The 21,451-nt window shown below is 43.5% G+C and overlaps 1 protein-coding gene across 1 annotated transcript in view; it reads left to right on the top strand.

Moving 5' to 3' along the window:
• Positions 1–20,116, top strand: part of LOC134559275 (basic proline-rich protein-like) — a gene marked incomplete at its 5' end in the record, with an annotated part of 66,982 nt that extends 46,866 nt beyond the window's left edge. The window contains 2 exons of the mRNA XM_063413882.1: positions 19,046–19,577; positions 19,965–20,116. Coding sequence (XP_063269952.1) covers positions 19,046–19,577; positions 19,965–20,116 — 684 coding nt within the window. The remainder of the gene's footprint in view (positions 1–19,045; positions 19,578–19,964) is intronic.
• Between the last annotated feature and the right edge of the window lie 1,335 nt (positions 20,117–21,451).

Genomic DNA, 21,451 nt, shown 5'->3' with positions numbered 1-21,451 from the left:
ATGCATAGAGAAAAAAAGGCAACAGAACACAAAATTGCTGGGGAGTAGTGCCAAGATTCCATAACCTGCAGAGTGTATACCTTTATTTCTTCAAACAGTGCAGAATAGAGGATGGATGTCTTGATCCATAACCAATAAAGGGTACAAAGGCAACTGACCTCAAAATTGTGTCTCTACAGAGGAAGAACTCTTGTGCAAATTCTCTTCTTTGTGGGAGGTGCAGGATCATGACCTTTCCCTTCCAAGGTGCCTGTTGAAGGCCATCACCTCCCTTCCCTGCCAGCAGAGCCCTGCCCGATGCTCAATTCCAGCAGGGCTGGTGCAAGCCCTCCCTGCTCAGCTCCCTCTTCTCCCTCCCGCCTCCTGTGACAGTTCTGGAGCTGTGCAGGTGAAACTGCACTGGTGGGGTTTCCACATCAGTTCACAAATGATGCTCAGTTTAGGGTTTCTTTGTCTTTGTTTGGTTTGTTTGGGTTTTTGTTGGTTTTTTTGTTTGTTTTTGGGGGGTTTTGTTTGTTTGGTTGTTTTTGGTTGTTTTTTTGTTGTGGGTTTGGTTTTGGGTTTTTTTGGGGTTTTGGTTTGGTTTGGTTTTGTTTTGGTTTTTTTTTTTTTTTTTTGTTTGTGTTTTTTTTTTTTTTTTTGTTTGTTTTTTTTTTTTTTTTTTGGAGGGGGCATTTTGTTTGCCTTTTGTTGGTTTGTTTGGGTTTTTTTCAGGCTGGAGCAGGTGCCCTCAGTCAGCTGCTCAGCCCTGTGTTTGCAGTTGTGTTTGAGCTGGCAGGCCGGGCAGGGATGAGTGGGTGTGAGAGGAGGAGGGCAGGATCTGTTTACACTGGGTTCAGCACTAGCAGAAATTACAGCATGGAACTGCACTCTCAGCAGACAATTTGATTACTGAGGCACTGCTCCAAGCACATGATTTATCCACGTAGCTCAAAACAGATAGGAACAGAGCCAGTGTGCTAATGCAAAGTAAGAGTTTCAAATAGAGCTTAATCAGATGTGACAAAATAGAATGAAATATAGACAGAATTAAACAAAACGTGAGCATTGTATAAAAGAGTGAACTTAAACCACCAAACAGAACAAAAGCTAAAATACTAGTTACACGACACACTAAAACCTGTTTGAATTTGGTTTGCCACATGACAGGTTTCATTATATCATTCATTTGACAAAAACAAAGAAGTTTTCTCCAGAGCCTAAAAGCAGGAGTATGTGCAAGGTCAGTGTGAATTGGATTTGCCAGTGCAGCAGAGCATGGCTGTGCTGCTGGGGCAGCTCTGAGGACATCACACACACTCCTGGGGGAGTGCTCAGCTCCAGCCGCCGCTGGCACAAGTTTGCTTTGGATAACTTCTGGTGCAGGAATCAAAACTTCACCTAAGCTGATCCAGCTGCCAGCTCTTGGTCTTTCCAGTTCCTATCAGAGAAATGCTTATGGAGTACTGTGTTGGCATAAAACAAACCTTGTCAAGATTTCTCCGTGTGAGATTTATGCAGAGTGAAATAAAAGTGTGACATGGACACCTGATGCGTGAGTCTTCTGTATGAAGCATGACACTTGGCAGGAGAGGCAGTGCTGAGCTGTGCAGACCTGCCAACTCGCACTCATTTGGAGTGACTCAGGCATTTTTTCCTGTTGGTTGTGCACAAATATCCAGCTACACAGCTCCTGAAGTTAGAGGGGGGTTTATGCAATGAAAGACTTTCCTGAAGTATTTTTTTTAACAGTGCTTCTTTGGACATATGTTTTCCGTCTGTTCTTTAATCATAGTTAGCCTTTCAAAACAAAATCTATATGGATTTTGAACATGAGTAATTAAAAGAATACATTCTGCTTCTGTCTCCTTGTCTCACAGAAGTACAAGATGATTTGGATCACTGTTTTTTGTTAGAGCTCACTGTTTCACTGGGGAACAGGAGACCTAACCTGAACTCCAAGTTAGCAAGTCTTAGTTATGGGAAAAAGAGAAAGACAGCCAGATGTGAAGTCAGGAATTTATTGTTAATGTAACATAGCAGGCTGATCAAAAAACTACTGTCAGGCCACAGCTGTTACAGAAAAAGGAGGAAAGGGAGAGGGGAGAAAGCCATTACACAAAAAGTCTCAATAAATCAAAAAGTAATGCAAGTAATACATTTAAAGTTGTTGCATACACTACTGAGCCCCTAGCCCTTCCTTCCTCACGTTGTGCTGCACTCCCAGTGCCCCTGGGTCGGAGGCTGTGGATTTCAGCCTGCAGGGAGGTTTGGGTGAGCAGTTCCTGTTGCAGGAGGGGTATGGCACTGCTGGCCAGGGGCCATCGTCCTCTCTGCCTGGGAAAAGCACAATGCTGCTGGTGGGGGTTTTCATCCTCCTCACCTCGGCAATGTTGGGGGCTCCCATAAAGTTTCTGATGTGTTCTTGCACCTTTCTCCTGCTCCACAGATCTGCAGCTCCGTGCAGTGCCTGCATTTGCTGTCTGGGCAGTCTCCCCTGTGTGCCACACACTGTTCACTGCATCCTTCCTTGCCCTTAAGAACCCTTCTGCCCCTCACAGGCCTGGGCCCGTGGCACCTTCACAGCTCTGGTGTCTCCCATGTCACCCTGTGCCCTCTCCCATGTCACCCTGTGCCCTCTCCTGTGTCACCCTGTGCCCTCTCCTGTGTCACCCTGTGCCCTCTCCCGTGTCACCCTGTGCCCTCTCCTGTGTCACCCTGTGCCCTCTCTCTGCAGTCAGACCCACACTGCAGCCTCACCGTAGGGTCAGAAACGTGGAGTTCTGCCCAGACTGACCCCTCACCATTACATTTTCTTTAAAATTTGTGGTTATTTTGTGTGACTGTACAAAGCTGAGGACCAGTAACACCAATTAGACTTAGAATAGCAATTGATTGTTAAACAAAGTCGTCATTAGAGGTAAAAGCAAAGCTGCAGTGAGGCAGGACGAGGCTGGCATGGCCAGAGGCACAGGCTGCTGGGCAGCACAGAGCCTGCCCCACACAAACACTGCCAGAGCCTCTTCTACTCTAACAGGTCAGGAAGAGTTCTGCTGCCTGCTGCCCACAGAACTGTCCAGTGCCTCTGGTTTCCCTGTGTGCTCTTGTTTGTACTGGGAGGGGCTCACACTCATCCACCTGAGCATGGCAGGATGGAACAGCTCCACAGCCCCATGGAATTCAAGATTTTTGAAGATATGGAAAGTGAATGCATACAGTTTCTTAAACTCAAATAATTTCTGAATGGAGACTGACATTAATCCTTTGGGTGCACTGAATGTAAAAACAGTAAAGGAAAAGGAAGTTTGAAATAGCAAAAATGGCATGAAAAATTGCTATTGATCACCAGAGTGACTCTTTCAAAATCTATCCCACTGAAGGTACAAAAGGAAAATCAGTTGTCTTAGGAGAAGCACTATGTCAGTGCAGGTGTGTTTGAGAATCCTGATGCTGCCAGAACTGCTTTGCACCATTGGCAGCAGTATCTACAGCCATGTGGGCACTGCTGCTTTAGGGGCCAATCTTTGTCACACAGCTCATTGCCATGGGAATTTTACTGTTAGGTTGGGAGCACAGTGTGACCAGTCAGGCTTCTCTTTCTCTTAGTCCTATGCCATTGGACTAGGTAACAGGTTTTTTAATATATATATATGTATATATAATATGTAAATTATTAAGGGGAAAAAATGAAGCCTTGGAGAGCTGTTGGTGGCAGTATGAGGATTTACACTGTTTACCATTTTTATTTAGATTAAATTTTAGAAAGGAATTCCTCCCTGTGAGGGTGGGCAGGCCCTGGCACAGGGTGCCAGAGCAGCTGTGGCTGCCCCTGGTCCCTGGCAGTGCCCAAGGCCAGGCTGGACAGGGCTGGGAGCAGCCTGGGACAGTGGGAGGGCCCCTGCCCTTGGCAAGGTGGGACTGGAGGGGCTTTAAGGACCCTTCCAACCCAAGCCGTGCTGGCATTCCATGATGTGACTTTGTGTGACTTTGATCATCTGCCACCACTGACCTCACATGAGTGTGACAGGACAGAGCAGACCCACAGCTCCACTGAGCTAAACTCTGGGAGGTCAGGCTTAGAAACAGCTGCACCATCACAGGGGCACACGTGCTTGTTTAATTCCCTGAGCACAAACTTTCTGATTTTTTAAATTTGTTTTTTGTTGTTGTCGATGTTTGTTTTTAACACATCCTCCATTTGATCCATTAGGAGGAACATTAAAGCAGAATGTTCAGCTCATTAAGTTTCAGTCATGCAAGACTTTCATTCTCAGAATAAAAGCTTATGCAGTTGGAAATATTTGAAAAAAAAAGAGAATGTAGAAACTTGAACAGTTCCAAGGTACAATGGAATTGTGTGAAAGACTAAAATTCATTTGATAAAAAATAGCAGGTTCCATGTGCCAGGAAACATTAGGAGAGCATGCAAATGCAATTGGGTTTTCAGGCTTTTCACCAAGGTGTGGAAAGATCTGTAGCTACGTGAATCCAGGCTATTAAATACTTTTAATACCTGCTGTTATTCTTTGACAGGTGTATAAAATCAGTCTTCTGACAAATTCTTCTCCATTTTATATTTTGATAAAAAGTTCAGTAATTAAACTTTGCCAATGAATGTCAAATTTCAGTTAGTGAGAGAGAAAATGCAGAAACAATCATTTATTACACAATATAATGCCATTTCATTTTCATAGAAAGTGAGTTTCATTATCTTAGAACTAAAGCTATTACTCTTTCTCTAGACATTTAAATGAAGGAATGTTTAGTCATAACAGAAACTGTTTTAAAATTTTGTTTTTATTTTAAGAAGGGAGTTTTTTTTCTCCTCTGATTTTCTCTATGTTCTTTAGGAACAAATTCACTGCTAAATAGATGAAGCATAAGAAGTTTGCCTTTCTAGAGATTCAGTTACTTCAGCAGAAACAGCACAGAAAGTGGTGAGCTGCTGAGTTACCAGACAAACCTTCTCCTGAGCATAGAGATGATGGTTCAGAAAACGACTCTTATGAAAGATTCATTTTAATTAGTGGATTTTTTTTTAAGCCATACAGTGAGGCTGATTAGCCCTACACTCCAATTCCATACATTTGTGCTTTAAGGGTGTCAAGAAAGCAGTTGGAATTAAAAGAATTAGATACTGAATATTAAATATTTTAATATATTATTAAAATATGCTTAACAGGTTGTAAGACCAGTGTAAAGCAGAAGAATACAAAGGTACAAATTATTAGTATGCCACACACGAGTGATGTAGGTTTTCTTTGAAGTTGCCTATTAAAAAAAAGAGGGCTTGTTGCTTGAGCTACCTGTTCTCTGAAAATAGATACATTCCTGCCCTTCCACCACTTCTGTTTTTGCATAAGGAGCTTGAAGGAAAGTCTGATTTGTCCCTTGATCATCCCTGGTAAAAATGTTTATTATGGGCAGCTTTAGGACAGCAGCTGCTCCTACTCCATTGATGATACAGAAGGTACATTTTAGGGGTGGTACATTTTAGGGATGGTACATTTTAGGGGAGGTACATTTTAGGGGAGGTACAATTTAGGGGTGGTACATTTTAGGGATGGTACATTTTAGGGATGGTACATTTTAGGGGAGGTACATTTTAGGGATGGTACATTTTAGGGATGGTACATTTTAGGGGTGGTACATTTTAGGGGAGGTACATTTTAGGGATGGTACATTTTAGGGGTGGTACATTTTAGGGATGGTACATTTTAGGGGTGGTACATTTTAGGGATGGTACATTTTAGGGATGGTACATTTTAGGGGTGGTACATTTTAGGGGAGGTACATTTTAGGGGTGGTACATTTTAAGGTTGGTACATTTTAGGGCGGGTCCATTTTAGGAATGGTACATTTTAGGGGTGGTACATTTTAGGGGAGGTACATTTTAGGGAAGGTACATTTTAGGGATGGTACATTTTAGGGATGGTACATTTTAGGGATGGTACATTTTAGGGGTGGTACATTTTAGGGCGGGTACATTTTAGGGATGGTACATTTTAGGGATGAGATAGGATCAATTCCTTTAGGACCATAATGATTTCTGCAAGAATAGCAACCTGTGCTTCCCCAGCCTGCACATGTGCTTGACGTGACTTCTCACTGAGGCTGCTGCGTGACCGGACTGAGCTCTGCCAGTGCTGGCAAAGCTTTCATCAGAAATATGCTGGCAGGGACATTTTGGGTTATTTTGTACTGCTTCGAAATGCCCAGTGATTCATTTCAGTTTCACAAGTGGTGTGTTTGAACCAGAGTCAGTGTCTGTTTTTTGTTGGAAAGCTCCTCTTTGTGTCCAAAGCAGTGAAAAACTGCATTATACCTGTTCTCAGTATCAGCTGTTCATCCCTGAACACAGCAACTTGTTCAAGTTGAGTGACTCTTGCAGTCTTTTTGTTTCTAACAACTTCTCCATTTGTCCAAGTACCTAAACTTTCTTGCCTTTTTTCTCCCTGGCAGATGCACCATAAATACTGTATTTGTGAGATGTTTGACTCTAACCACTCATCTCTTTTACAGATCAAAGGAACAAATATGTTGTGATTCTTTTTCACTTCACAGTGTCAGCAGAGCATGAATAGATTAATATGTACAGAACTCAGAAATGTAAAGTTTAATTATTTACAGGCATTTTAGCTCATGTTAATTGGCAGCTGAGTGCAAACCCTTTGTTGCCCAGCCAGACAAGCGTTGACTCTACAAGAGCAGTGACTGCACTTATCAGCCAGGGACAGAACTCAGAGCTCTTCACAGTGGAGCTGTTTTTGGTGGCTGCTGTCACCTCTGTCATGGACTGGGAAGGAGAATGATTCTGGGCAAAGCTGGGCAAGGTTTGCCGTGTGTAAGGGAGTGTGAGCAGGAACCCCGGAACTCCTGGTGTACCAAAAACCCCCTGACAAAGGATGTGCTGGATCACGCCATATCCAGCTGTCTTGGTGCTTGCTGCTCTCTGTAATCCCAGATCAGTCACTGTCTGTCCCAGGGTTCTGCCTCTCTGTCTGTCCTCAGGCTTCTCCTCAGACCACTGCATGCAGCTTTAACCAGAACCTGGTATCCTACAGCTGTCACCACGGTGATCTTTAGGGTTGTAAAAGCCAAAAGGTGTCAGTGTGGGCTAGAAGTTAACCCATCGTGTTTGTCAAGGAGGGAACAGTAATTAAAGGTATCGCCATTGTAGCTGATGTTAATATGTTTACATCAGCAAACAAACAAATCTAAATGGAATCAGAATTTGCCCCGAACATCAGTGTGAATCATATTGTGATGCTTTAATTATTTGAAGTTAGATAAAAGTATCAAGCTAATGTGAAGTGTAAATCACTGTCTCAGGATAAATAGATATTGAAGAGCTTATTCTTCTGCTGAATACATGAGAAATGAAAAGCGCAGTGAATTGGTAGAAAAGGCGGTTTCTATTTCAGAAACACCTTTGGGACTGATGAACTGCCTAACTTCAATCTGAAATGAAGAAATTTCATTGAAAAAAGTGAAATGCAAGATTGTAGCTTCACTTGGCACGTATTATCTTGCCTGTGTCTGTTTTATTCTTTTTCTCAGAACTTGCCTTTTATTGTCGTTTTAATCACCTTGATGGGTGTTATTAGAATCGCAAAATGTCAGCCTGGGGAAAGTGATCATCTCGTCATTATTTTGTTTCAATGTCACCTTTGTCAATTCATGCTTAGCTACTGTTTAAAATGTTGGTGTCAATCCTGGGATTAGATGCCAGGTGTGATTGTTGCCAGTGTTTACAGGGGAGCAGTGCTTCAGTATTCCTGTTTGGAATGAGCTTCCTCATTGGGAATTATTCACTTTTTTTCCCTTTGAATTCTTTTTTTTAGATCTTAATATTCTGGTAAATAGTTTTACATCATTAAATGACACAGGTAATTCTCCCTGGCAGTTTGGAACAATTTTCTGTGCATGATCACAGGCAGATATTGTTCAAACATCTCCAATATGAATTTAGAAGTTACTTTTCAAGACATTATACTATTTTAGCTATTCTAGCATTCCAAAACCTTTCTTGGAAATGATCATCACAGACAATAATTTGATGTTCTCAGTATCTGCTTAAGAAGAAAGCTATTTCATCATTTGTATTTTATTTGGGATACATTTGAAATGAGATAAGTTTAGTAAATTATTCAGAAATATAAAGGATTACTCAATAAAGTTTTGCATTCTCGGTTACAGTGCGTTAAAGATAAACTATTAAAAAGAGGGCCCAGTTAACACAGCATAAAGATGATGCATGAAATGTGACATCTCTTTAACATTGAGAGAAAACACTTCCCTCCATTGAGTGCTTTACAGCTAATGCAAAATATTGACACAACCCTATTATACCAAACAATAGACTGCTTTCAGAAAGATAATTTCATAGAAGGGGTGGTATCATGTGATCTTATTAATATTTATGAAATATGATAACAGAAAAAAGGGAATTGGGATAGCACTGCTATCTTTATAGACCCTATCCATTTCAGCTTCAAAATGTTTTTCATTTCACACATCAGACACTAATTAGCAAATATCTAATTAGTGTTAGAAGAGTAATCGCTCATGGGAGTTGTTGAGGCTTTGAGCTTTCATGCATGCAAAAATAGTGCCACTTTAGGTACATTTGTTGAGGTACAGTAACTTTAACTTTTATTTTCCTCTGAACTGTGCAAATTAAAATAAAAAGCAGAATTAAGCTCCAATAATTGGGGGTGGGAAAATGAATGCATTCATAAAGAGCGAGGCAAGATACAGAAAAATTAAAATTTAGGGATTTTGAAACTTCTGCAGATGCTGGTAAATTCACCAGACCAAACAGAATATCATATGAATTTGATTTGATTCCAGTTTCCAGGTGAAAGGATATCTGTAGAGTTCTCTTTACAGAACAGATAACTGTATATACCCCACGAGTGGAACACACAGCACAGCCAAGGAGGGAATAATCAAAATCAGAATTCTGCCTGTTTTGAGTTTTATAGTTCAAGTGTTGCATGGTGATAGGCTTCTTGTTATGAATATTAATTATTAAGTTATGTGGGGTTTATCTTGCATATTCTTTTATGAGAGACATAAATTCTATATGAACAGAATCTACCTTAGCAGTTATTTTGTCACAGGGTGGATAAATACATCTTAGCTAGAAACAGAGTGTTCAGAACAGAGCATTGTGCTTCTGTCAGCATCAAAATTACCAGTGGGAAGCAGGAAATAAAACCAACTATTTTTCACATCTGGTTTTAGCAACACTTCTAAGTTCACTCTAAAATAAAACAGGCAGGAGCCTGATTTTAAAAGTAGACAGACTGTAGGAAATTTATGAAAATAATATTAATGATAAAATATTTAGATACTGTTTAAATATGCAGCAAAATATTGAAAAATGCTGGAGGACTGAAGAATTAGTCTTTTTTGATTCTGCCAGATTTGATAGCACAACCCTTTTTGCTCAACTTCCTGAAAATGAAACATCTGTCTGTTGAATCTGGGTGCATTCTAATTCATATTCATAAACATTTTTCAATAACTCTTTACTATCAGTTTAATTTTAAAGATAATGTGGGTTCAAAACTGTAGCTTGTAGATGGAGAAAAAGCAATTCATCTGTGATCTCCACTAAATTGATTTCCATTTCAGTGGAAATGGCTTGTCCTGAAGTTTCAACTGTCCTCAGCAGAATGTTTCCTCCTAATGATGCAACATTTGCACAGTATCAGATTGTCGTGCTCTCCTGAATCTGGTTCCTAAATATCAGAGAAATGGAATTGTCTATTCTGTTGAAGGAGCCAAATGGAAAACAGATGTAAATAAACAGCATAAAGGCTGGATGTATTTAATTTCTCTCCTGTTCAGGCAGCCAGATCTGCCTGGGGTTAACACCTATAGCCCAAATTTATTAATAAAGCCACCAGCTGGTCAACAATGCAAGAGAAATTACTATCCACTGTTTGATCAATGGTCAGCTTCTGAAAAATCTTACCCCTCATGTTGCTGAGGAAAGTATTTATTCCCCAGACTCAATCCCAGTTGACTTCTTATTACAGGGGTTTTTTACCTTTTGTTGGTTTCTGTCTTAGCTCCTTTCAAAGCCACTGTGAATTCCAGATGAAATTTTTAAACTTATGAATGAAAATGAAGTGTGCCAAACAGTGCTTACATTACTGTGTGAGCACTAAATAGAAATGTTGGGGGGAGAAAAAAAAAAACAACTTTTGAAAGAAACCTCTGGAAAATGAGGGCGAGGGTATCCCTGTGCACTGAATGTGTGAAAATGGAAAAATGAGTGTGTTTTATAGAAGCTCCCATGCGTGGCTTAACAGCATTATTGAAAATGGACTGATTTACACTGGTATGGTCTGCTGATGTTCCTTGGAACTTAAGGGGCATATCAGCCCATTTTTTCCATCATCACAATGCTGTTCAAATGGTTTGCCTAATGGCAGTTTTCCATACGTTGTGACTTTTGTAATTCCAGCCGCTGTTTACGGTGAGGATGCTCAGCCCTGGCACGTGGCTCAGAATTGAAAAGGGTTTTCCTGGGAAAAGTTACTGCCACCAGCCTCACTTACAGATGAGAGCATTAAGGAAGAGGCAGGCAAATTACTTGAAGCTAATTTGACAATACAATCTTCTTTTCCAAGCCCAGCCTGCTCCTCTGTTCACTTGTTCTCGCTACCGTACCAGAAATGAGAGTCTTACTAAAATATTAAAGCAGATACTGCTGGGTTTGGGTAAAAAATAAAATCTTGCTTTAGAGGTTTTTCCTTGTTTGAAGGTTGTAGTTGGTCAAGAATTGCTATAAAACAGAATACATAATGCTTTTAGTATTTTGATTTTTTTTTCAATACACATTAAGTTTAAATTTATTAGGTGCTGGAAAAATTCAACACAGGAAGCTTTTCTTCTGTGAAATAGACATTTTCTTGTTAGGTTGTAGGGTTTATTTTTATGTTTCTTTAAACATGGGAGGAGCCTTTTATTTCTTTTGACTTCCTCACGTTTGTCAGGGCAGGGCAGGTTTTGTCTGGACAAGAATTCTGTCGTGTCACTTTTGGAGAGTGAGTTAAAATTCCACTGAGACACGAACGAAGCAGCAGCTGATGGCAGGAATGCTGCAGGACTCTGGCTTGCTCTTCCCTCAAAGACTGAGCCAATCATCTCTCTGTCAATTTGTGTCCTAATTTATATCTCAACACCTGTAGGCTTTATTCCTGCTCCCCTTCCAGGGAGCTGACACGCCAGGGAAAATGCAGAAGCCCCCCGTGGGTGCCAGGGATACCGAGGCACCGCTGTCACCCTCTCCTCACAGGATCTCTGGGAATGCCTGCAGTGGATCCATCCCTTTGTGCCATCTCCCAGTTTGTGTCAGTCCAGAGCAAGAGGGCCTTATTTCAATTTAAACCCTTTTTTGTTTTCTATTTTTTCAGTCAACATCAGGTGTGCTCCATGTATCCAGACTTATTGGTCTGTATGGACCTTATGTAGCAGAGTAAGAAGCAAAATGAAAATAGTGAAAATTCTGGAATTGTTACATAGGCAAAACAAAAATAATGAGGAAGAATACCTTCACTAATGATGTTTTTCAGCATTTGTGAGATTTCTGTTAAGTCAAGCAGATGGAATCGGGCTTGTAAACATCAATTTATGGAATATTTTGCAGGTGTTTAACATCGGTCTTGAGCAGTTGATGGTATTTCCACACAGCCTAATTAGCAAGGGCAAAAATCAAAGATACATTTATAAAGCAACAGTGACCACATCGTAAATGTGAATCATAAGAGATTCTTGGTATCCCATGATGATTTATTGCTTGTGGAAAAACTAAATCTTAAATTTTATTTAATGTATCTCTTATTGTAAATATATACTAAAAGTGTTCTGTGCTTGATGTAGTGACACAGTTAAGACAATTATAGCAAACCCATTCCTTTGGGGTCTTTATTTATTGTATTTCCAATTTTTAGGTTATGTTGACCTTGTGGGTTTAACCTTTCTCTGTTACAAAAAAATTACCCTGTGGGAGCATTTTCATAAATTTTAAGACATTTATTTAAGTCACTTCAGAGCATGGATTCACCAGAGAAAGAAATTTCATCATTCCTTAACTTTTTGGGTTTGATTCTCGAGAAAGTTGGTTTTGAATAATCTGAATGTACTTACACTTTTTGTACTCTGTGTATGTCGAAGAAAAAAAAATCATCAGTGTAAAATATTTTCTCTTCCAAAATTCATGGAGGAGTCATTAAGGTTATTCAGCTTGTGGAAATTATGTGTTGCAATGTTATGTCTTAGTAAAAAAAAAAAAGGGACATGTTCCAAATTAAGAAAAAACTGGATCTTTTGATCCAACCCAAATGCTTTTTTAAAAAAGAGTTAAAACTGAGTTGGGGTCATGAAATAACAGGTGTCTACTTATTGAAGGTGATAAACTTGCTAAGGAAAGTGGAGCAGATGAATATTGTCACTGCTTGCCCTTTTCAAAAGCACAGATTTTCAGTCTGGAACCACTTGCAGAAATGCCTTGGCTGGCTGTGATATGTAGATCACAACTAGAACAGGTAAATGCAATTTGCATCAGCGTATAAATCTGAGAGTGTGATTTTAAGTACCCTTAAATGAATTAGATCTGTCTCATAATATTCCTATTAAGCAGGTAAATACCACTGATCCTCATTATTTACAGATCAGGTGGCATTAGCAAACACACATTATATTTCAGCAACAGTTTCCAGCTCGTCAGGAAGGATCATTCTGAAATCAGTTGTGAGGAGTTCTCAATCTCCCATGTAATTAAATCTCTTTATTTTCCATTTCCTTTTCTGTAAAGTGAGAACAGTAATACTTTGGGCAAATGTGATACAGAAATTTACAGAACAGTTTTTTGCTGCTTTCGAGATCCCAAATGGATACAGCCAACCGTGTGGGACTGTTCTGAGGACAAATTCTCCCTGTGTAAAACTTCTTGTTTTAAAACTTGTTTTAAAACTTCTAACCCACTGAAGTCATGAAAGCACCTAAATGGGTTTGATGGTGTCTGAATCCCAAAGCTTTCCAGGACTGTAGGTGACTGTGCTAGCTTTAGTTAATCCATAATTATTTCAGTTTCTTCTACAATCAATACAGAACCACAATTAAAGTATAGATGGAGTGACAGTTTAATCAACATACAAAGATTTGTATTTAAGACATTCCTTGGTTCATATTTATCCACAGGATAATTAGATTTGCAGGACTTTTTTTGGGGTTTAGGAGACTACCTTATTTATTTCTCTCATGTAAATGAATTCTTTTAACATACAGCCTCAAACAAAGCCCCCTCATTCCAGACTGAGATGTAATAACAATATATTGGTTTGGTCACCCCTGGATGTGTTTACTTGCTTGATCAAGTACAACCAGGTGGTGCCATCTCCTCACAACAATTTTACTGCCCTTTCAATGAGCGTGGCTCGTTTGAAGTTCGTGAAAGGCATATCCATATGGAATTCATAGGATTTCATGTTGTGATGCAGCAAGGAGACTTGCTAGAAATTGCCTGTTTCAGGCTGATGATGCAAAACTAGACATCTGTTAAATTAACATCTAGCTAGCATTTTTTGCCTTTCAGTCAAATGCACTCAAAAAATTTAAATGTTTTTTAGGTGTCAAAACAATCTGTCACAAGATATTTATTTTTTTTGTATAATGGGTTACTTAAGGAAAGCAGCATATGGTTGAGGAAGCTGCACCTATGCTGCAGCTTCCCCAGCTCTGCACTACCTGTGCACAGGCTGAAATGATTAATTTTTAAAATTGAAATTAAAAAAGCAGAACTTTATACTTCCTAACCTGTTGGATCACTTTATAATTTATGTTTCAAATAAAAGAAAAGACTAATTTAGGTAAAGAAAGCTTGGAAAATGTTGCCCTGCCTTTTTGTCTTGGAGCAGTTCTTAGGATGATAAGTACATCCTGCAATAAATCGCAGTGGGAACAAGCCTGCATTCACCTGCAGGTTTGTTTCTTTCCTTAATTTAAGCTATTCATTACTTCTCATGTAGAGGAGGATATAATAACACATTAGCAATTACAATTATGCATAATTTTAATAAAAACCTGTAATAACAGGTCCTAATAATGACCAGAACCAAGAAGCCTTTAATGCAATACACAGCACTGCATTGTACAAGGTTCTCATTCTCAGACTGTGGCCTGTGTGTGCTGTGACATTCTGGGACTGCTTTCATGTGCCCCCTTCAGTCCTGCAGCCCGTGTGCCCTGCCCTATCCTGCAAGAACAGCCCTGAGATTATTCCAGATTAAATCCACAGTGAAGTCCAGGCCTCAGAAAAGTCAATGGTCTGCTTTCCTCCAAGTCAGTGAAACCAAAACTGACTGCTGGCATTGGTATTTTCTGGTGGATAGGCACACTGGAAATGCAACATTAAAGCTGTTTCAATTACTTCTTTCAGAATTTATTTGTATACGTTTCTTCTGCTCAGGTTTTGATTTGTGTGTGCTTGAAAAATGGGGATTTGTTTTGCTTTTTTCAGTCCCACGGCACATAAAGGACGTGTGAATGTGATATTTTGCTCAGGGAACAGTCGGCAGCTTTGCAGAGGGGTGAGACTGGAAGCTCTGAGGATGTGCTGTGCTTCACCCCTGGGGAGATGGGAAATGTGTCACCCACACCACTGCAGCCCTTCAGGGGCAGCTTGGGTTGCTCATTCATGGTTTAGTTTGGATTTAGCTCCGAGGCAGGAGCAGCATTGTGTAAAAATATTGCACTAAGTCACTGTATTTCAGTAGCTGTTAACACAAAGTGTCCTTTCCCCCAGAGGGGGCTCTGTGGCCTCGGGTGTCACTGTGGTGTTCTCAGAGAGGCAGATTTGAGCGTGGAGAACATATGGGGACAGAGACTGTGGAAATCATTCACTTAAATGTCACTTCTGTCTTAGCTTTGTCATCTGATTTTAATATGCTGAATGCCATGAATCTGTTTGATTGTAATTTGCTTTACAGTGAGCTGTATTTCTTACTACTGACTGCAGTGGAAATACATCCGTGTTATCTAGAATTTAGAGGGATCTTTTAGAACTAGTTATTTTATTTTTTGTTTGACCAACATGCTGTGTCTACTACAGGTGTAGAAACTGTTCCGGGGTTTTCAGGGGAGTTTAGAAACAAGTTTACTCCAGTAAAGACTTGATTACAGTGAGATAAATGGTTCTAGTATCAGAGAAAAATGCAAATTTTCAAGATTGCATTGTAAGCTAGTGTACATTCCTAGAGCCTTGTGGACTTCAGTGGAGCTTACAGCATTTTAGAATTTGTGGGAATGTGGGAATTAAAACCCCCATCCAACCCAGTGATCAGCAATGCCCTCTGTTCCCCCACACCTGCTCAGGGTGACACACACCTGCCCCAGCAGGACACAGGCAGGAATCCTGGGCACACCTGATGGAACAGGAATTCCTGGCTTGTGTCAGAGCCCTTCTGCCTGTAGGGCCCTGCTCTCCACTCACTTCAGGGAGTTTGTAAAACTTACAGGCATTTCAGGGCTTTGAGATTCACACAGGTTTGTGTGCACACAGCTGAGTGAGTGTTTCAAGGACTGACAGAGATTCCCCAGAGACACAGGAGGAATGTACCAATGTTAGTTAATGTTTGACTTCTAGAGCCAGTGATCTAGAAACCAGAACTTTGTTTTTCCTCTTTATTGTTGCTATTCTGTCTGTTCTTTATGAGAATGAGATACTTTGAATATATGATAACTTTAAAGTGTTGATATTTTTAGTCAGACTGACAGTCTAAAGCATGAGCCTTGTGTTTTCTGGGCAGAGGGAGACTGGCAATAATCTTTAGTAAAGGTGACAATAATCATTACAGCCTCAGGGCTGTACTGCAAGGAGTAGGAAGTGCAGGTATTAACAGGTTGGTTTTTCCTACACTGCTTAATAAAATGAAACCTGTGCTTTAGTTTGATATGCTAATAGCAGTCCCTTTTGTTTGGTAGGGAAATCCTTAAATGCTGCAGCTTCCTTGTGGTGTGACATGCCCTAAGGTAATAAATGGCAAATTGACCCTGAATGGCAGTCAGTGCCCTCAGAGTGAAGGGTCACTGCAGCTCCCCCTGCTCTTTCTCCCTGGGCTGCTGCTGCCACCCTGCTTTTCTCTCATCCTCCCCTGGTGAGCATCCTGTGCCTCCCTCTGCCCCTTCCTCCCTCCTCTGCAGGGGTGGCCAAAGACACTCTGGGGTTTTCCAGGAGCTGCTCTGGGAAATGGCTGCTGTGGGGGATTTTTCAGTCTGAAATCCAGAAATCCAGACCATTCCCAGCTGGCAGGACAGGCACTGAGGGGTTTAACCAGCCCAGTAAGAGCCCGAGAGCCTCCAGTGTGACAGGGTGTGCACAATGTACCTCCAGGCTGAGGTACAAAAAAGTTGAAGAGTAAGAAAATGGGTTTTAAGTGCTTTTGCCTTAAAACGTGTTCTTGGCTTTCCCTTTATCTCTCTCTTCTTTTTTCTTTTTCTTAAATGAATACTGTTCTGAAGAAGCAGATTTTGGGAGCATTGTGCCGGGAACAAAAGGATTCTTTCAAAGACTTGTTGCTCAATCTTGTTTACAGGATTTTTCTTTTCCTGAAGCCTTCTAAAGTCTTCTCAATTATTCTCTTCCCTAATGTATTCATATTTGCTGGAATAAAACTTGCTCTATTTTGAGGAGGACTGCACCAAGTGCAGCTGTTCCTGGTGTTTTCTGGGCGAAACGTTAGCTGAGGAAACTGGCAATGATCTTCTCTGTGCCCTCCCATTGTCACCAGGACTCCTGCTGCCTTCTGTCCCCTTCCCCTGTGTCAGGACTGCTGCAGGCACTCCCTGAGCCACTCTGGACCTCCCAGCTCTGCCCAGCCGAGCCAGCCACTCACAGTGAGGTCTGAATGGCTGAGGATGACTCTGAACTTGGGGGTGTGAGCCTGTTTTCCTTCCAACATTTCCTGTTCCAGCATAATTTCCACGTGTTGTGACTTCTGAGGTGCCCTGCCTTTCCTGCCAGGTGCCAGGTGTGCCACACACCCCTCACACCTGGGCGGGCGAGGAACAATTGCACTGGTGGCATTAATAATAATTAAGATGATAATCATCTCTGGGAATATATTAATGTTGTTTTCTTACATATGCATTAGGTTAACACTTAGCTAAATAATCATAATTAGCAATTTGAAAATTTTGTGCGAGTATTAGTTATTAAACCCTTAAATGAGTCCTGTGAGGTATCATTACCACCATTATATAAACTGAAAAAATTGACCACATCAAAGATAATTGTCTTTCCCAAGACCCAGCAATGAATCTCAAACTGAGATGTGATTTGATCTCCAAGGCTGTGTTTCAGCCATGGGTTTTGCATGCTTTAAAACATTGACTCCCAGGAGTTCAATGTAACTTGTCTGAACAATAAAAAAAAATATTGTTTATATTCTATTTGCTAGTCTTCATAGAAGAAATAAGTTGTAAGTACTAGCCCTGTATATTTTTGGGGATCTCTACTGCAAATAAAAAAATATTTCTGGGGGATTTAGGATGGCTTCTGTATAACTCTATTAGTAGTTGTAACCTTAGGTGTTGTTTTCTACTTTGAAATAGAATTACTGAAGCAAGATATTACCTGAAAAATGACAAGCTCTGTTAGAATGCTGTTGAAAGTTAACCCAAATGGCACAGAAATGTCATACATAGCTGATTATAATCATGCTTCTGTGTAGAATGTTATTTTTGTCTATTGCTCTGGTCTGTTTATAACCATTAAGAAGGGAATTATGCACAGTAATGTGTCTAGATTCCAAGGAAGTTATTTGGCCTGTACATTATGATTTTTATTTGTTGCTTGGCTGCAGGACAGCATATGGAGTCATTATCCACTTAATAACTGAAATAGATGCAACCTCCCTTCCCCCCGGTGAGCGTGGGGATGGGAGGAGGCAGCATCTGTCACCTGTGCAGACAGGCTGAGAGGGGCAGGGTCACCCAGGGCTCTCATCTCTGCCTTTTCCAAGAAGGGTTATTTACTTGTGGGTTTTTCTGGGTATTTTTGGCTGTTTTTTTGTTTTTTTCCTACCTGGAATATCAATTTGCTAGGAGGGTGTAGGCACTGCTGTGGGAATGTCTCTGCACTGGCGCAGAGCTCACTCCTTGCTGCCCTTTCTGTGGCCCAGGGACAGTGGGGCACGTTTGGGTTCTGGGAAATTCATGTGCCAAGGTAGGAAAGAGGCAGCTGGGGAGATGAGTTTGGTGTACTTTGAGGCCACAGAGCTGAGTTAAGATTCCAAGCAGGTGATTTGCTTTCAGACTGAAAGAGTCGTATCTTGAGTGTGGTCTTTGTAGCCAGAGCAAAAGTATTTCCATGTTTGCATATTGTTCTTTGGAAAATGTACTGATTCTGCATGTCCCTGTCTCCCTCTGTTGTTCAATTTCCTACTCTTTTTTTGTGTACTTCTTCATGGATTTTTGTGGTCTTGCAGAATTGCAATCAAGTCACTAATGGGGCAAATACATTTTAATAAGGTTTTTTTGATTATAACTTAATTTAAAATGTTCAGCTCAGACTCATGTAAAAGGTGCTTGTTTTTTGGTTTTTTGTTTGTTTGTGGTTTTTTTCATTTAGCAGTGTGTAGCTAAAAATTCACTAGAATCCTGTGCTTAAAATTGTTAATCTAAAGTGAAAATCATAGTTCTTAATTGTTCAGATTCCTAGCAGCTATCAGTTGTGCTCATTTTGGGCTTTATGCATGAGCTAAACCCACAGTTTATACCTGTGTCTGTGAGAAAATAAAGATCTGTTTCTGCAGGCACCCCCAGCATCATCCCCGTCCTGCTGATGACTGTGGCGAGACAGACTGGCCATTAGTGGTGGCCCTTTGGCATCTCCCTTTGGCCGGTGAGCCAGCGGCGCTGCTCAGCTATTCAGTGCACATCGCAGCCGCTGTGGCGGGATCTGCGCTGTGCCTGGCCGGGCTGTGCCTGTGCCCAGCCGCTCTCAGCTCTGCTTTGATCGCTCCTCTCCCCTCTGCCCTTCCCCGGGCAGGCGCTGCCCGCAGCCTCCGCCCGCAGCACCGGCCGGCCCCGGGGCTGGCCCGGGGCGCTCCCGGGCTGGACCGTGCCTCTCCTGGCCTCTCCCCTGCTTCCAGAGAGGGGCCGTGTGCCGCATCCCGGGCGGGGACCCTGGCTGTGCCCCGCCGCGCAGCTCCTTCCCGAGAGCCCCAGTGCGGTTCGTCTGTGCGGGGACAGTGCATCTCCCACCCCACACATCTCCCATCCTGCACATCTCCACCCCGCGCATCTCCGCCCAGCGCATCTCCCGTCCCGCAGATCTCCTCCCCGCGCATCTCCCATCCTGCATATCTCCATCCCGCGCATCTCCATCCCGCGCATCTCCACCCCGCGCATCTCCACCCCGGGCATCTCCACCCCGGGCATCTCCATCCCGCGCATCTCCGCCCCGCGCATCCGCGCCCCGCACATCTCCATCCCGCGCATCTCCACCCCGCGCATCTCCACCCCGCGCATCCGCGCCCCGCGCGGCGCGGCCGCCCCGCTCCCGCCGCTCCGTGTGCCGGGTGCGGGGCCCCGCCCGCTCCCCGGGCCCGTTTCGCTCCGGCCGGGCCGGGCCCCGCTGGCTCTGCCTGGTGCCGGGGGAGATGAGGCGGGAGCGGGGCCGCTCGGGAGCCGGGCTGCTCGGGCAGCAGCTGGGGCCAAGCTCCGGGGAAAAAGAAAAGCGAGGCCAGCAACAAAGCTCCTTCCCTTTCCCCAAAACACCAACAAACAAAAACCAACAAAAAACCTCCTCAGCTGGAATGTGTGCCCCTGCCCACGGCATTGATACCACATGATTTTAAGGTCCCTTCCAACCCAAACTATTTTGTGATTATATGGGGGAAAAAAACCCACAGCCAGAGCAAAACTCGCGATTTCTGTCTTCTCCTCGCTTTTCTCCGCGGCTGCAGCCGGGCAGGGGCAGAGGGAGCACTGTGCTCCTGTGTCCGGTGCACCTCTGAGCGGAGAGAGGCTCGGTCTGCAGAGAGCCCAGCCCCGAGCGAGCGTCCCCGGAGTGAACCCGCGCCTCCATCCCTCGGTGTGCGTGCGCTGTCAGTGTTAAACTCAGTTCTGATGGGCTTGGGGGCCATGCACCGTGTTTGTAGCTGTACAGCTCGAGCAGTGGCATCCTCCTTATTTGCTGCCTCAGTAGATATGGAATGTCATAACAAAGCTTGTAACTGTGTCCCAGGGTCAGGGAGAGGTGCAGCTCAGCTTTGGCAGGCTCGGCCTCCCTGCTGACCCCTGTGGCAGAGGTGGGCACTGGGTACCTCTGAGCAGCAGCTGGGTAAGGAGAGGTTTCTGTGTGACACAGCAGTGTGCGGGTGTCTGGCTTTCTCCACGAGCTGCTTGGGGACCTTCAGAGGTGAAACCCTCCAGTGGAGCTGCAGGAACTGCCCCACAGGTACCACTGTGTGGCTGGGCGGGCTCCGAGGGATGCCCGGGCACTGGGGAAGGGTGGGGACACCCTGCCCAGGTGTCCCTGCTCAGAGCTGATCCTGCCCAGGTGTCCCTGCTCAGAGCTGATCCTGCCCAGGTGTCCCTGCTCAGTGCTGATTGTACTCTCTGGGCCAGCTGAGGGGACACAGCTGAGGGGGGAACAGCTGAGGGGACACAGCTGAGGGGGGAACAGCTGAGGGGACACAGCTGAGGGGGGAACAGCTGAGGGGACACGGCTGAGGGGACACAGCCAGGGGGTACAGCTGAGGGGTACAGCTAATGGGACACAGTTGAGGGGACACAGCTGAGGTGACACAGTTGAGAGGACACAGCTGAGGGGACATGGCTGAGGGGACATGGCTGAGGGGACATGGCTGAGGGGGGCACAGTGAATGGGGCACAGCGAATGGGGCACAGCGAATGGGGCACAGTGAATGGGGCACAGCTGAGGGGACACAGCTGAGGGGACACAGCTGAGGGGACACAGCTGAGGGGACACAGTTGGGGGGGGCACAGTGAATGGGGCACAGTTGAGAGGACACGGCTGAGGGGACACAGTTGAGGGGGGCACAGTGAATGGGGCACAGTTGAGAGGACACGGCTGAGGGGACACGGCTGAGGGGGGCACAGTGAATCGGGCACAGCAAATGGGGCACAGTGAATAGGACACAGTTGAGGGGACACAGTTGAGGGGACACAGCTGAGGGGACACAGCTGAGGGACACAGCGAATGGGACACAGCTAATGGGACACAGCGAATGGGGCACAGGTGTTGGCACTTCCCCGCTGCCACCCCCAAGCTGGGCCTCCCCAGAGCTGCTCGGTACAGCCCAGACGCACCCGGGCCACCAGCACAGCCAGAGTTACACCGGGGCGGCAGGAGGCTCCAGAAATGCAGGGCTGTCTCTGGCTGTGGATGGCATTTCAGTACTGTAAGTAAGAAAAACTCTTGTGTCTT

Source organism: Prinia subflava, chromosome 16 (assembly GCF_021018805.1).
Source record: "Prinia subflava isolate CZ2003 ecotype Zambia chromosome 16, Cam_Psub_1.2, whole genome shotgun sequence".
NCBI lineage: Eukaryota > Metazoa > Chordata > Aves > Passeriformes > Cisticolidae > Prinia > Prinia subflava.
Note: the sequence above shows the minus strand (reverse complement) of the source record. Positions and strands in the feature narration are given on the sequence as shown.